A 17,611-nucleotide genomic window follows, 5' to 3' on the forward strand; every position below is an offset into this window, starting at 1 on the left:
ACCGAAGGTTATGGAGTGCACACCGATCCTCCTTGCAAACCTTTTAAACCCATTTTCAAGCTTTTTAGACCTATGCTGATATTTTTTCTCTGTATATGAAGAATCTATATCTGAAGTTGCGCTCACTTTTTTCGTTACACCTTGAATCTCATATACACAATTTCTTTATTGACAACAGATCTGTCTATCGACTCTGATTCAGCAGTCCTTCAGGTAACTATTAACTAAGAACCTTCACATTGCCCTTTTCTCACCCCATTGGTTCAAAATTCGCTACTTCGAAGTATACTGGTGTTCATAGTTATCAAAACACTTTGTTTTTTAGCAGATAAGTGCTGGAGAATTTATACTCGTAATAATCCGACTGGCATACGTACTAGATGTATAACATACTTTTAAATCTATAAATAGTGTAAACGCATCTGGCTTGTAGGCCTACAACGTGCCGTACTGCTGTCGGCATCAAATCAAAAAGTGTTTTGATGGTCATCTGAGAAATAACCGATCTCATTTAGTTAGCCCGTATCCAGAGACAAAACATGTGCCAGCCAAAGTTTGTAACACCATACCTACTCTTGGTAAAGGCTCAGACATTTTCATTCAGTGATAAATCTGGCGATATATAGGGTCATAACGTTTTGACAGTAATAGATGTTGTTATCTCTTAAGGAGGAGAAGCATGTGGTCGTAATTGCATAACGGGCTGAGTGGCTCAGACGGTTAAGGCGCTGGTCTTCTGACCCCAACTTGGCAGGTTCGATCCTGGCTCAGTCCGGTGGTATTTGAAGGTGCACAAATACGTCAGCATCGTGTCAGTAGATTTACTGGCACGTAAAAGAACTCCTGCGGGACTGAATTCCGGCACCTCGGCGTATCCAAAAACCTTCTAAAAAGTAGTTAATGGGACGTAGAGCCAGTAACATTACTATTCTTTATTGTATGCTATCTTGCATTGTCTTGCTGATGTCAGAACGTCATTGGCAAAATGTACGCTCGTAATAGTAGTCCGGTTATGTTTACACGTTGAGACATGGCTGTTTCCAAGAAATCGTTTACTCTCCAAGTACCAAGTGTTTTCCTCTAAATGCCAGACCATTTACTGAGGCATTGGACGCAGATTCTCTCAGAAAGAGAAGCGTTTAACATACAGTACACTATTTTGTACAGAAAACCGTATTTTACATGTTTACTAGATAGTTCACTCAACTAACTATATTTTTGTTATTCAGAGTTTCATATTAACCACTAATGAAAGAACGCCTATTTAAAAAAATGTATGTACAAAACGCGCAGAATTTCCTTTAGGTTTCAAAAATATAGTTCACTCAAAGTAAATTCAGGAAGAAAAGCTCCAAAGAACTTAAAATTCCAAGCTGCACACAGTTTCGTCGGCCGCCGAGCGCTGCTCGGAGTCATCGTCGGAGAGTTTTCTCGTAGATCTACACAAACGCCTCAATTTAATTTGTAAAAGGTTAAAAAATCAAAATTGAAAAAGTGACATGTCCGAATGAGAAATTCTCCCTGCTGGGCTTGATAATACAGAGAGATTAGTTTATCACGTGACAGGATACGTTCTAAAATATATTCAGTTTATTCATTGCGAAATCTGTGATGTCATTCTTACGAAAACAAGACAACGGCTGCAGCAGGAACATTCGGTTTTTAACTCGGCCATCCCTAAGTGGTTTTGAAATGTTTCATAGCGACTGTGACTGGAGGAGGAAGTTGGGAAGTACTGCTGACTTGCTGCCTGCCTTGTGCTTGAATGAGTAATTTCCGGTTAGTGAGGAGTGCCTTACGAAAATCTTTAACTTTTGCCTTCACTTTCATACTCGATATGAATGCGTCTGTGAAATATGTTACAGCTGATTGCTTCCAAAGTGCGACGTTTGAGCACTTTTAGGGTTGAGAGAGGAAGGTTGCCCAGAAGTATTCCCTCACTTCATACCTAAAGAAGAGAGGTGCTAAATTGCATTACCCTGTAAAAGTCTAACAAACAAAACCCCAGCAAGCAACAGCCCCGGAAAACTATGGCCTACCATGGGACCGCTGGTCAGCACGAAGGTCTGCAGATTACGAGTTGTCGGCACGGGGCCGGGGCCGCTACCTCACCGTCAGTCTGCCCCTGAGTTGAAATCACGTAGGCTGAGTGGACTTCAAACCAGCCCTCGGATCCAGGTAAAAAATCCCTGTCCTGGCCGGGAATCGAATCCTGGGCCTCCGGGTAAGAGGCAGGCAGGCGGGTACGCTACCGGTACACCGCAGGGGCGAAAGTTTAGCAACTGCCTTCGTGTGGCTCGGGATCCTGGATTCGATCCCTGACTAGGTCGTGGGATTTTAGTCATAGATGGTTAAATCCCTTTATTCAGTACTCAACATTCTGGCAACTGTCACACCACAACACTAATACACAGTTTCCTAAATTCAGCAGATGCGGCTACAAGGACTAAACGAGGCTTGCAATAGCCACACGAAATTATTATTATTATTATTATTATTATTATTATTATTATTATTATTATTATTATTATTATTATTATTATTATTATTATTATACATACAATACTTAAATATGATGTAACTAAATATACAAACTGCAGATCATACAAACATAGACTAAAAAGCATTGTCTTAACAAAAATAATCTGACTGTATGGCACGTGTCCAAGAAAAGTGCTCTCTGCATTCTTGTAATCAAGATGGTTCGTGCCTAGTTCTTCCGTCCGTCTTCATGGCTAGATTGTTAGCTGGCCTTTGATCCAAGGAGTCCCGAGTTCGATTTACGGCAGGGTTGGGGATTTTTATTTCCATTAGTTAATTCTTCTGGCTTCGTGTCGGGGTGTTTGTGCCGTCTTAATCATTAGAATTCATCCTAGGTAGGGCCACATCCTCACAGCCGTCCAAGTCATCTGTACGCCTTGAACACTGTACTTCCTTAACCTTATCACTATGGTTCTCATCTGTTGAGACTGCGAATCTCATCGCTACTCTCTTGGCTCTAATAATAATAATAATAATAATAATAATAATAATAATAATAATAATAATAATAATAATAATAATTCAGCATAGCTGCGGTTCGAATCCTGGCGCCGGGCTAAGTGGTTCAAACGGTTCAGGCGGTGGTTTTCTGACCCCAGCTTAGCAGGTTCGATCCTGGCTCAGTCCGGTGGTGTTGAAGGTGCTCAAATACGTCAGCCTCCTGTCGGTATATTTACTGACACATAAAAGAACTCCTGTGTTACCAAATTCCGGCTCATCGGCGCCTCCTGAAACCGTAAAAGTCGCAATTTCCACCAAAAGGAATTTCTGGGAAAATGCAGGGAACGTATAATAAAAAGCGCATGGAACGTGTTCGTAATTTTGAATGATACAATTTTTAAGGAATTACATCTTCTCCTGGCCTGGATTGCTCATGGCATTCGATAGTATTCAACTACTGCAATATATGCGGACGAAATACTGATTTTTGTTCGAAGTGGAAATAGCATCTTTCGAACACACTCTCCTCGTGTGTGCTTGGTTGCTGCTTCACAAGTTTTTTAATTTGATGTGCGACATTTTCGTTTTCCCGTTCTCCTTTCCGTAGTAAATTGGTACCGAGGCTGGTCCTCTTAATATACTGCAACCTCGATGTTTTTTCCTTTGAGCCAGTTGATGTATAATAGTATTTCTGTAAAGTTTCCGAGCACTGAAGTCTTTTTTTGTACTTGCTGTTGTATGTAGTTCTAGGTTTTGCTGAACTCCGGATGTACGTTCTGTATGGCTTCAATGAAAGCATAAATGTGTTCTGAATTTTGCGTGAAAGGATTCGCAGGCTTTGTGTTGCGCTCGGATGATGATGTCCACATCTCGGGAGCAAATGTGGAAATGTTGTCAATGTAGTTTTGTATTAAACAGTTGACAAACCTATCAACTTTGGGAGATTAAGGTTGAGTTGGCTCAAGACCTTCCACATCTGCGTCCCCTACTTCTCAACATACTTAGCCCAAAAACCCAGTGTAACCAATTTCCAATGTCTGATGTAGACCTTTTGTACTCAGCGCTCAACCCAGCTTGTTGTATCTTCCTCCACCAGGCCTGAGACAGGTGGAATCTACACCCAATTACTTCTACTGTAGGCCAAACAGATTCAACTGCAATGTCTGGTTCGAGTCCGCAATCGTGGAATCCGGAGCCGGCCGACACTCTACCACTGATCCACAGAAGGATCTATACCATTATAAGGAATTCTTAATTGACTATGGCTCTCGAGGGCGGTGATTAGTTATTTACAGCCAAAAAGTAAAAGTCAATACTGTTATATTAGTTTATAAAAGACGTAACATCCTCATATGTGTATGGCAGATATCAGCTCGATCCACGTACTACAGATCGAAGTAAGGAACCTTGAGAATTCTTGCAGTCTGACTCAGGCCAGAATTAACACACACATTCTAGTTTCAGCTGGTAACGAACAAGCGATGGACTGGCAAAGCAAACATTTCTACCGCAAAAATCAGCGCCACTTCAGTTTCCTTTCAAACGGCAAAAGGTCGTACGGTTTAACGATGCCTAGGAACGTGAAAGAATGTCTCTAGTAGTAAAGTTCATGGCTCGAATACCACCTTGCTGAATACAGGTACCTTAGATGAACACTTTTTGCTCACTGTGTAACTTCCATGAATCCTGCCAACTATAAACGAATCAGAATTTAGTGGGATGAAAAAGTAGTGATTATTATTATTATTATTATTATTATTATTATTATTATTATTATTATTATTATTATTATTATTATTATTATGGAAATTCCGTGGTTTACAGAGATGTAAGAAGGTGCTGGTGTGAATGGGTGGACAGAAAAAAGATGAGAGCATAATTTAAAACACTAAATTTTGAAATTGTATTTCCTTCCTCTTTATCTGACTTTAAACTTTGCCAGATGATCTGAATCAACAACAACAAATAACAGTTCTTTTTTGCTATTTGCTTTACGTCGCACTGACACAGATAGGTCTTATGGCGACGATGGGATAGGAAAGGTCTAGGAGTTGGAAGGAAGCGGCCGTGGCCTTAATTATGGTACAGCTCCGGCATTTGCCTGGTGTGAAAATGGGAAACCACGGAAAACCATCTTCAAGGCTGCCGGCAGTGGGACTCGAACCCACTATCTCCCGATTACTGGATACTGGCCGCACTTAAGCGACTGCAGCTATCGAGCTCGGTCAAATAACAGTTAAAGAGCTCGTCAACTCGGATAACAAGGGTGGACTATAAGTCCAAAAATCAGGTACAATAGAGAAAATTGTCGACACAATAATTTACAAGGAATAAGCTTTGAAGCTCTCAAGTTAAACCATTTCACAGAGCACATTTTCTCCACTCACGCACTTTCCAAAATTTTACTACAGTCTAGCCTCTCAGAGGAACAAGTTTTGTGTCAAATTTTACTCTAGATAGACTTCAAAACAGTGTTTATTGTCATTTCTGCTCGACAGTCTGTTACACACTCGTCAATAACTAATGACACTTTAAGCAGGAGCAATAAGTGTCCAGTCTAAATGGCCTTAGTGTACAAAAGAAAAGGTTTAAGAGATCGGCCATGAACAAAATGCTAGGAGGCGAAACACATGCACTCCTTTTGAAATACACGTAAAATCCTAAATGGGATTATGGTCCGAAGTTACAGAGGCTAATCCTATACTACAGAGGGGTGACTAGATGCGAAATATTAAGTTCCGAAATGATTTGAAGAATTTAGAGTCGTAGAAAATCATAGTCACCCCCCATACCAAGTTGAATGGGAATTAAGAGGGTGAACACGCTTTATCCCCTAAGCTACATATTTCTCAGCAGGGATTTGAATAGAGTCCTTAAACTTGCCTGAACATTTTTCGTTTAAAAGGTGATATCAATGTTGAGAATTTTACATTAAGAAAGAAGTTTGAAACCTTCCCTTCAAGTTAACTGTATGGAGCTATCACATATAAAGACGTCTGCCATTACCTTGAGCTGTTGGGCCTTCCGACGACGGGCAAGGCTGCCCCTGAGCCTACTATGCCGTACACACACTTAGACCGGAACGATGAAGATGACAGAATGGCCCAAAAACTCCCAGCTTATATAGCAACTCAGGGGGAAGGTTCCCGAACTCTCTTGACCTAGACAGAATGCTTGTACACACCCCCAGTTTTAATTGGCTTCAAAAATATAGGCTATATAAATATTTCTGATTGTTCCATAACATACGGAAGTAGGAAGCCGTAGTACTGCTGACAACTTCAGCACATTAAAAAATTACAAACACTTAAGATTTACCACAATAGAAATATGAAACTTCCTTTAAAACTTAATTGTCCGTCCTGCCGCCAGAGGGGGCACATAAGTCGATAGTAGAGACATCTAAAGATAAAAGGTCTAAGTATCTTCAGATACATAATTTATGATTCACGCCACAGATGGCCTTCTAGAAGGCGCGCCGTTCAAATGGACGGAGATTATGTAGCCTACCTCTATTATTATTATTATTATTATTATTATTATTATTATTATTATTATTATTATTATTATTATTATTATTATTATTATTATTATTATTATCTTCGTTATTACATCAACACCGATGGTCGAATGGATAACCTGACTTCAAGGTCTCCATCCCAGTCCAGGAAGGTGGACCTCTGAGAAGGAGAGAAGTCCCAGATACGTTTTGTCATTCATGTCGACATGAACAGTGGTGAACCCGTTAGGTATTCATCTGGTTATTTTTTTCTTCGATAATCGCGGAGATATTCCGACTACGTTAGTAAGAGCAAATAGGTTATAAAGGTTGTAACCTATTTGGTAAGAGCTCCCATACAAGAGTAGTAAAGAACTGGTCCGACGGTCAAAATATTCCAAAGATATTTTTATTACAGAACGAAAGGTCACGGTTGAACTGGTCCGACGGGTAGTTGTCATGTAGAGGCAGGAATTCCCGAATGGGTACTAACCTAATTGCCCATCCCTCAACAACTGCCTCATTTCTCTAGACTCGTTGTCAGTTCTCTGACAGTCACAGTGCAGTGTAGTACTATAGTAGAAGTGTACAATGGTTTCCATGTTAAGTGAGAGGAGCTTTAAGTAAATCGTTTTTGAGGGATTTAAATATTGAAAAGGTGACAAGACACAGTCAGGTCAAAAGTGGCGATGTTCTAGAAGAAAAAGGGTAATCGGCGCATTTGTTCACAGATAATGCGGGTGACATTTTATTAAATACTGTTGGTGTGCATAACCATGAACAGTGTCCCGACCTAAGTAGACATGACATTTCTAACAGTGTGAAACGCAAGGCAAGTGAAACAGTACTGGATCCTCGTGCAAAATTGATAAGAAGAGAGATTGCGTCTCAAGTAAGGAGAAACTTGAACTATACTCAAAGAGAAAGATCTTCCTCCTCTTAGAAATGTGCTGGCGACGTCCACGAAGCTCTTGAAACTTAAAATCAAGACTGACAAAGGTAAAGACATGTTGTTACTGAATATTGCCACTCAGCCTACATGATTACAAATGAGGAGCCATCTTACGGTGAGATGGCGGCCCCGGTCTAGAAAACTAAGAATAACAGCCGAGAAGATTCGTCGTGCCGACCACACGACACCTTGTAATCTGCAGGCCTTCAGGCTGAGCAGCGGTCGCTTGGTAAGCCATGGTCTTTCGGGGCTGCTGTGCCATGGCGTTGGGTTGGATTGGGTTGAGTATATTACTAATATATCTAACTCTGGAACCAAGTTCTTCTTACTTCGATCTATTAATTATCTTGTCCTACATCATCTTCTAAACCACGTATAATAAACTGGCATACTATACTCCTCATCCATATTATCATATCGGACATGTCCAGACAATAATTTGCTCTAATGACTTTAATTTTTATAATAAAGCATCAGCTCGTCGTCGTATTGAATTTCGGATGGGCTAATGTATCCTTGGAGTATTGCGTATCAATGCTAACTGAGGGCATGTCGAGCATTTCATGTCAGAAGAGTGGTATACTGGTCTGTTCCTGTGTTTTTCCCAAAATAATTTCCATACTAGTGGCTTAATTACCATTACAGGCGAGTTACATACGACTGTTTATGATCGTCGATAATTATAACTCTGGTTTTTAAATATTCATAAATTTCTGTCGAGATGTCGCTTGACAGTTGAGTTTAATGAACAGAGCGCATGCGCTGGGTTATTGATTTTCCGTGAGTGGATCCGAGACCTTGACAATGCCGTGTGTTTTCAAAGCGTTGATAGGTTATCATAACCTAACTTTATTTCAAATACAAATTGTTGATTGTACAGTTGGTGAAGTGAATTTTCGGGAATGTGCCGTGTGGTTGTGGAATATTGGAAGTAGAAGGTGCATTCATGTTAATATGTGTGTCCGACATGTTTGATTTTGCTATCCTTACCTAATTGGTCAACCAGTTGTATCATAATGAAAATCTGAACTCTGATTGGTGGAGAACCTGTATTATAATGAAACTTGAACTATAATGAGCCTCATTAGCATTCAGTTTTCTGGCATATTTTGGCATCGTCGACCAGACAATACACCATGATTATTATTATTATTATTATTATTATTATTATTATTATTATTATTATTATTATTATTATTATTATTATTCACAGGACATTGCCAGATGATACCGCCTCGTATTGAAGACTCGGGATTGAGCGACAGTGTGACATTTTAAATCAAAGTTAGGACCTGCTTGGGACGGTGGAAAATATGTTGAGTTCCGAGTTGGATCGGGCGTGGGATGGAAAAGGTTGTATGAAATGTCTACGTGATGATCGCCACATTTTAAAATACGGATGATAGCGACGAAGCGGGGCATTAACCGTATGACACTGGATGTGAGCCGTGAAAGTATGAGGCTTTCTTTTGAAGGTCTGTTAGTTTTAATCATGTACGGTTTCCTGTTCCCCGCATGTATCTCACAGCCCAATTTTTAAACTCGAATATTCGGGGGTAAATGGGAGATAAACACGAGTAAATACTGTATTACTTCGAGCATTCGAGGGTTACGTTGTAGCCACATGAACGACTTTCATATCTTTTGTATGAAACTTATGTGATAGTGCAGTGAGATATTATCTTCCTTTTTTTTCCAGGAAGGTGCGGCTCGTGGCGACTTACATGGTCCTGTTGGTACGCCTGGTGCTACCCGCCTTGATCGCCGCGTACCGAGCAGTTCTGAGGAACCAGCCCAAATTGGTAGCAGCTGTATTCGCCTTCATTGCCAATAGTATCTCCTTGTCTTCACTATCAGGTGAGAATTCTCGTCCTGATCAGGGTAACTCATATGCTTTCAACCAAGGCTGTTCCCAGGGATATTTTTCGGGGCGGGGTGTATGGTGGAGAGTCGATGGCGTCTCGTGAGATATGAACTGAGGGGGTGTCACAGACAAGAGCAGAACTAAATAAATAAATAAATAAATAAATAAATAAATAAATAAATAATAAATAAATAAATAAATAAATAAATAAATAAATAAATAAATGTGTACTTCACCAGGCGCCATTGAACATTTACGGTTTTAGGAGACGCCAAAGTGCCGGAATCTTGTCCTGCAGGAGTTCTTTTACGCTCCAGTAAATTTACAGACACAATGCTAAAGTATTTGAGCACTTTCAAATATTACTGGAGTGAGCCGGGCTCGAACCTGCCAGCTTGAGCTCAGAAGACCAGCGCTCTACCGTCTGAAGTACTCAGCTTGATATTATTATTATTATTATTATTATTATTATTATTATTATTATTATTATTATTATTATTATCATCTTCTGGGCCATTCAACTTTACAAAACTGTTATCAATACACAGAAAAGTGAACTGCAGTGCGCAGAATAGAGTACGGTGTATAATACTAAATAGTCAACTGAATACATTAAGTATATTGTATAGTAAATAATGAACACTGAATTAAAGAGACTGTTTATATCCTAACGAAGAAACTACGAAATATAACTGCTAAATTGTTAGACTTATAAATATTACACACTACACTTGCACTTGCTAACTACAACAGCAAGTATGCAGCCTTCGAACAGTACTCCAAGGTGAAAAGATGATACCGTTAGAAACCCCAATCCGCCGTTCCCCGCAGTGCCAGCAGTGAGCTCCGGACACATCGATCTTGTGACCGAGGCTCCTGTAATGTTCGCAGTGTTCTCCCTCGTCCACATGCCCAGCGGCAAAGTAGCGGAAAGATTTCCTTATACTCTGCAGGATTTCTCATATAAACTCAGACCGAACGCGCGGTGTTTGCACTCTGCGCTACGGCAGCTGCCTCAGCCGAACTTAGGTCGCGCGCGGCCGCCCTGTTTTACGCGTGTATACAATCGTTTATGAAATCTTACCTTATAAAAGATGCTGAAAGTGTCGTCCTTTCTGCGTTATACAGGCATTGTATGTGGTAACCACATTCTAGCTGACGTGAGCGAGTTCTGTCACTGTAATGTTTCTGATTGCATTCGTAATGTTTTCTTTCAGCTCCTTCAATATGTGGGGATTTGTTCGATACACTTTTTCCTTCAGTTTACCCAACAAGTAAAAATCACACACTGTTAGATCTGGAGAACGAGGGGGAAATAGACAAGTACTCATCAGTCTGTCTGGAAACACTTCCGAGATTGTAAGAAGGGATTCTTCTGCTGTATGAGCAGGAACTGAATCTTGTTGAAACCACCCACGCCATTTTTCTTCTTCCGTTAACTGATGTAAGAACGGCGTCAAAATGTAATCTTGGTAGCTCTCTGCATTTACTGCCTTCTCGAAAAAAAAAAATGGGGCCCAATTATTCGTCTTGCACTAACAGCGCACCAATCTTCCTATCATAATGAGGGACTTCATAAACACCATTAGAATTTTCTGCGCACCAGTAGCGAGAGTTATGATTTTTTCAATCATCAATGATCTGCACTTAGGGCGGTCGCTCAGGTGGCAGATTCCCTATCAGTTGTTTACCTCATATTTATAATTGACTGTTCACACGACCATTAAAATGAAACCGGAACTTTTACATACGTAAATACCTTAATTTCAATTATTTCCTCATTTTAATTTCTACATCAAAAGCAAGGAGGCTCATATCTTATAATATATATCAATCACATAATAGTTGGGGTGGAGGGGCACGTCACCCTGTGCCCTTAAAAGGCAGCCACCGCTGTGGGGAGTTTACTTGCCAAAATGGTCCAGGACTTTCTAGAGAGTGTCGTAGATCTGCACTGGTGTGCATGAGCAGAATTTTATTTATGATATTTTATTTATTGATCCTTCCTCGTTGGGAAACTGGGGTGTTTTTTATCGTAGAGAAAGGATAGAACCGAAGGGAGGGGAAGTCTTCTTACTGGTGAAAGAAATATCAGCTAAGAAAGAGAACATTAAATATTAGTTGTAAGGCTCAAGAGTCAACTTGACGTTTTGAGGGTACACAGACCCGGTAGGGGGAACAGTGGTGCGAAATCATTTTATAGATAATTATCTACGTGGGGAAAGACACAGAAAGGAACATGATTGTTGCGGGTGATCTCAGTTTATCGAATATCAATTCGGAAGGTATTGCGAATGACAGAAAACATGATCAAAAAATTGTAAATACCTTGGGAAAGACAGCCGAATCAGAAAGTGACAGAACAACTAAAGGGAAGAATATTCTAGACGTAGTGCTGATAAAATCAGATGAGCTATCTAGAGAAAATGAAGTGATAGATGATATGTGTTTATAAAAATATTTAAGTCATAGTTTTAAAAAATTATATTATAGAAAGTTTCTAAACGTGGAAACATAATTAGTACCACATGGCTGATAAGATAGGCATGAGGGAGTTCAAAAAAAGTGTTATGAAATGTGTAAAATGGTAAATAAAAATTTAAACAGCCGTGGGATGGCTTTAAAACAATTATTGAGGAGCTTGAAAAAAAGGTATGTACTGCAGAAAGACCTCGAAAACGTTGTGAGATGGCCAGCAAAGAAAATGGTATGATGATAAATGGGGTGAAAAGTCAGTTTGTAAGATTCACCAAGAGTAAAAGTCCTCAGTTTTAATTATTATGGTGGAGTGGAAGTACCTTGTAGTGATCACTGTAGTACTTAGGTGTTAATATAAGGAAAGATCTTCATTGGAGCGAATGAATTAAGGAGGATGTAAGTAAACGTTACGGATCTCTCCATATGGTTATGAAGGTGCTTAGGAGTTGTGGTGGGCCGATGACCTAGATGTTAGGCCCCTTTAAACAACAAAATCTTAATCATCATCATCATCATTAGGAGTTGTGGTGGGGATGTAAAGGAGAGGGCATATAAGTCGCTGGTAAGACCCGAATTAGAGTATGGTTCCAGTGTGTGGTATTATCACCAAGATTACTTGATTCGAGAAGTGGAAAATAGCCAAAAGAGAGCAGCACGATTTCTTCTGGATGACTTCTAGCAAAAAAAACCAGTTGTGTTCCGAAAATGTTGTAAACTTTGGACTGGGAAGACATTGGAGTAAGGAAACGATCTGCTCGACTAAACAGTATGTTCGGAGATTAAGACAAGTTAGCTTGAGTGGAGCCTTTAAGGATAGGACAGATCGTGATATGAAGATAGGAAATTCAAGAGAAAATAGCCTAACAGTTTATGGGAGGAGGAGTTAGAAATTAGAATAATTTACCAAGAGAGGTGTTCGGTAAATTTAACTACTTAAGGAAAGACTAGAACAAAGCCTCTGTGGCTCAAGGGGCAGCGCACCGGCCTCTCACCGCTGGGTTCCGTGGTTCTAATCCCGGTCACTCCATGTGAGATTTTGCTGGAAAAAGCTGAGGCGGGACAGGTTTTTCTCCGGGTACTCCGGCTTTCCCTATCATCTATCATTTCACGAACTCTGTCCAATATTAATTCATTTTATCTGTCAGGCATTAATCATTGCCCCAGAGGAGTGCGACAGGCTTCGGCAACCGACACAATTCATATCCTCGCCGCTAGATGGGGGCTTCATTCATTCCATTCCTGACCCGGTCGAATGACTGGAAACAGGTTGTGGAATTTTAAAGAAAGGCAAGGTAAAGAATGGATAGGAAATCTGCCACCTGAGTTACAGCCCTAAATACAGATCATTGATTGATTGATTGATTGATTGATTGATTGATTTGGAACCTCCATAAAATAATGATTGAGAGATAGTTAACTATTTACAAAGACAATTATGGAACAGTTAACAGCAAAAGTGAACCTATAAGGAATAATTTTATGAAGCTAACAAAACGATGAAAAATAAAAATATTATAATTACTACTTTTCACCATTATAATTTCATTATAAATCATAACAAAAACCTATGAACTATTACCTAAGTTTGTAAACCGGTACTGGCTGTAAGGGATAAAAAATATATCCTTTTAAAAGGAAGCAAGTGCTGCTGCTGCTGCTGCATAGACTTATGGTGACGAAGGTATAGGAAAGGGCTGGGAGTGGGGAGGAAGCGACCGTGGCCTTAATTAAGGAACAGCTCCAGCATTTGCTTGGTGTGAAAATGGGAAACCACAGAAAACCATCTTCAGACTGTCGACAGTGGAGTTCGAACCCACTGTCTACTATAGGTGACTCTCACCACGCAGCCAGTCGGTCGGTCTGGTAAGATATTTTTACAGACACAGTAAACGGTTGATAATGGCACTCCGGTAATGGCCTTTATTGAAGGCATGGAATTTTGCTAACAGTGTTAATGGTAAGAAGCCGGCCCCGCGGTGTAGGAGTAGCGTGCCTGCCTCTTTCCAGGAGGCCCCGGATTCGATTCCCGGCCAGGTCAGGGCTGGTTCGAGGTCCACTCAGCCTACGTGATTACAATTGAGGAGCTGTCTGGCGGGGAGATAGCCGCCCCGGTCTAGAAAGCCAAGAATAACGGCCGAGAGGACTCGTCGTGCTGACCACACGACTCTTCACAATCTGCAGGCCTTCGTGCTGAACAGCGGTCGCTTGATAGGCCAAGGCCCTCCGGGGCTGTTGCGACATGGTGTTTGGTTTGGTTTAGTACTTTATTTACAACAGTATTTTTCAGTGCAACTATTCTAGCATTTGGCCAGAAGTCTGACTGTATTGTAAATAAGGACAGTACTGAGAAGTGAGATAAATGATTGTAGATTGTCTCAAGTGCTGGCAAGTGTCTGTGGTTCTTTGTTACCTGCAAGCTGTAAATAACAGCAGCAGCTGATGATTACAACTTTCTTTTTAGTGCACTTGTTGAAATAAAAAATAAAAAGAAACCTTAATGAATACATCCGCAATCACATAATGTTTTAGCTTCCGTTCTTTGAGGAGAATGTTTACTACCGTGTCCCAGGTGGCGTACTGCGGGGGGAAAAGGAGCAAAATGAGTTCCCTTAATTAAATCAACAGCCCAGAGCGTGAGGAATATAATTTAATCATACAACATATGAGAGTCATATGTTTACTTTATTAGGAAATTAACAACTGTGTGCAACTTGAAGAATGCAAATGACAACAAATAAAGGCTTTATATAAAATAAACTTCATCGTGAAACCCCTTAAAGTTGTAACTACTTGTGCAATTCTTGATCATACACTCTACCTTTACAATACAAATTGCCTGTCTTCATTAAGACAACATTAAAATTCGATACATGTTTCGTCCTTTATCAAGACATCTTCCGTTGAAAAATAAATGTACAGACCTTAAAATTGTAACAAAGATAGGTTACGATCAAGAATTGCACTAATAAATCAAGGCTTCGTAAGTAAGCAGTAACTTGTTACGACAACAGTAAACGAGAAAAAAGAAACGCAAAACACAGTGAACAGCATAATCTTCCTGCGGTTTGTAATTACTATTACTCTATTCTGACTTTTCCCATCGAGCGTCGTCTAAAGTTACCATCATTTGGTTTGTGGGTGGTTCTGAAATTGCATAGAATGTTAAACTTGATTATTTTATTTACAAAAATTAATAATCATAACTGGCAGGGTCGATCCTGGCTCAGTCCGGTGGTATTTGAAGGTGCTCAAATACGTCAGCCTCATGACGGTGCATTTACTGACACGTAAAAGAACTCCAGCGGGACTAAAATCCGGCATCTCGGCGTCTCCTAAAACCATAAAAGTAGTTAGTGGGACTTAAAGCAAATAACATTATTTATTAATAATCAGATATATTAGCACAATAGTTATACGTCCATTCCTTTGGGTTGGTAGAATGAGAAATAAAATTCAACTGAACTCAAGGGTAAAAATGTTTTTGAAAAACTAATATTTTGAAATTTGAAGTGGCATGGCGGTGACTTGCTTGAATACAAGTGATAAAGTGATCCCTTTCTTGGGCTTTGAAGTTGCTTCTCAGCTTCAGACTCAATGTTCTGTGTTTTCATTTAAACATTAAATTCTCTTCATGTAGGCCTACTTTTCATTTTCTTTTGCACCTACTTATTTTTTCCATTTTTTTAACTTCTTCTCTAGGACTGATTCTTCTGTATGTTCCTCTGAACTCGCTTCCATCCGCTGCGTTTCCAAGTGGTTCTAGCCCTTCGAGTAACAGTTAGATTGCTCTAAACATCATCAGTTTCTTGCATTTCTTGACCCTATTGAAGCGGAGTATCATCAGGTATGTGAGCTGGAAGTTCCTCTGCATTTCATTTACCTTTTCGATTATTTCTTTCCATTGCAATTCTCTCTTTTCCCTGTCAGGCTACTGATAATGAGAAACAGTTCTTGTATTTTCCTATGCATTTCTCCAGTGGTACACTTCCTGTTCTTTTTGTTTCTTCATCAAATTCTTGATTCTGCTTAATTCTGTCTTTCCTCGCGTGTTCTGACTTCTATTTTTATTTTCTTGGTTGCTTCGCTGGATTTTGACTTCACTTTAGAATGACATTTCTTATTTGAAGAATTAACGTCTGGGACCTTATTTGACTTACTCTCTTTTTCTTCCTACCGACAGGCAATGATTTCCTTTCTTAATTCCTGTAAGTTTTCTCTGCAATTCCGTAAACCCTCTAACCGAAAGTGTCTGACAGCTCACATCGTCTTCCCTAGAGTTCATCTGTATGTTTTCTTTCTGGTTCTTGTATGCCATTGTTTCTGTAAATTGAAAGAAAAATAAGACGCGGTAGTTTAAGAGAGATCTCCGAAGTACTAACACTACTACTTTTTTCTTCTTTTATTTATTGGTGTCGGCCCTAGATATGGATTTGTACCAGTTTTACGGCCGGATGTCCTTCCTGACGCCACCCGTATGCTTGTTTCTGTGGTGGTTAGTATTGTTATGGGTTGCGTGTAGATGAAGAGAATTGTATTGAGACAAATACTGACACCCACTCTTGAGACAGAGAAAAATTAGCCATACAAAGTTAAAATTCCCCGCCCGGCGGGAATCGAACCCAGAGCCCTCTGAACTGAAAGACAGTCCGCTGTCCATTCAGCCAAGGAGCCGGACTGTGATCTCCGAACTTAATAACTTTTATTTGACTATTGCAACATAATCTCGCTACTCAATGATCAGTGTTGAATCCAGACTCTCAAGCCCTGACGTGCACCAATTACTCTCGGATTCAACGCAGCTCAGTGAACCATCTGGTATTTGTAACGCACGATAATTTTACAAAATACTGACCTCTAAGTTTCTGATGTTCAGGAAAACTCGTATTTCATTCCTGAGGTCATTTTACGCGAAATCTGAAAAATAAGTATGAATGATGGGTCTCTGACCCCGCTTAAAGCAATTTTACGTTGCATATAGATGCATATTTCGGCCATTTTTATTGCTTTGATCATATTTTGCTTATTTTTGTGATTATAAGGTCATGTTTAGTTATATTTTGCTCATTTTTGTGATATAAGGTCATATTTAGTTATATTTAGTTATTTTTGTTGAATTTGGGGCCTCGTTTTTAACAAGGTACGGTACGTGTTATCTGCATCAATTTTCAAACACACGATTTCAAAATACTGTGGTAGATGTATTTTTCTTTCTTAACCCAAAGCAGGTAGCTGGTTTAGAAGAAGTGATCCCGAGAAAGAGATGTTGTACGAACGTCCGCCGACAGTTACCAAAAAGCATGCTAATAATTCATTTTTGGCATTCGGTAGATAGTGGGTTCGAACCCCACTGTCGGCAGCCCTGGAGATTTTTTTGCGTGGTTTCCCATTTTCACACCAGGCTGTACCTTAATCAAGGCCACGGCCGCTTCCTTCCCACTCCTGACCCTTTCTATCTCATCGTCACCATAAGACCTATCTGTGTCGGTGGGACGTAAAGCAACTTGTTGTTGGTTATTTTTTAAGAAAACAGAATGAGAACTACGACTCAGAGATATAATGCTGAATGAATGTATAAAGTTTTACTTTACCTATACCGAGCTCGATAGCTGGAGTTGCTTAAGTGCGGCCAGTATTCAGTATTCGGGAGATAGTAGGTTCGAATCGCACTGTCAGCAGCCCTGAAAATGGTTTTCCCTGGTTTCCCATTTTCACACCATGCAAATGCTGGGGCTGTACCTTAATTAAGGCCACGGCTGCTTCCTTCCCACTCGTAGCCCTTTCCTGTCCCATCGTCGCCATAAGACCTATCTGTGTCGGTACGACGTAAAGCAACTAG

At 40.1% G+C, this 17,611-nt stretch overlaps 1 protein-coding gene across 2 annotated transcripts in view; it reads left to right on the forward strand.

The window, feature by feature from the left end:
* The window catches only part of LOC136878875 (protein SERAC1), a 315,365-nt gene that overhangs the window by 255,893 nt on the left and 41,861 nt on the right, over positions 1 to 17,611 (forward strand). For both annotated transcript variants that reach the window (XM_067152437.2, XM_068228827.1), the window contains exon 3: positions 9,133 to 9,290. In XM_067152437.2, coding sequence (XP_067008538.2) covers positions 9,133 to 9,290 — 158 coding nt within the window. The remainder of the gene's footprint in view (positions 1 to 9,132; positions 9,291 to 17,611) is intronic.

Source organism: Anabrus simplex, chromosome 8 (genome assembly GCF_040414725.1).
Source record: "Anabrus simplex isolate iqAnaSimp1 chromosome 8, ASM4041472v1, whole genome shotgun sequence".
NCBI lineage: Eukaryota > Metazoa > Arthropoda > Insecta > Orthoptera > Tettigoniidae > Anabrus > Anabrus simplex.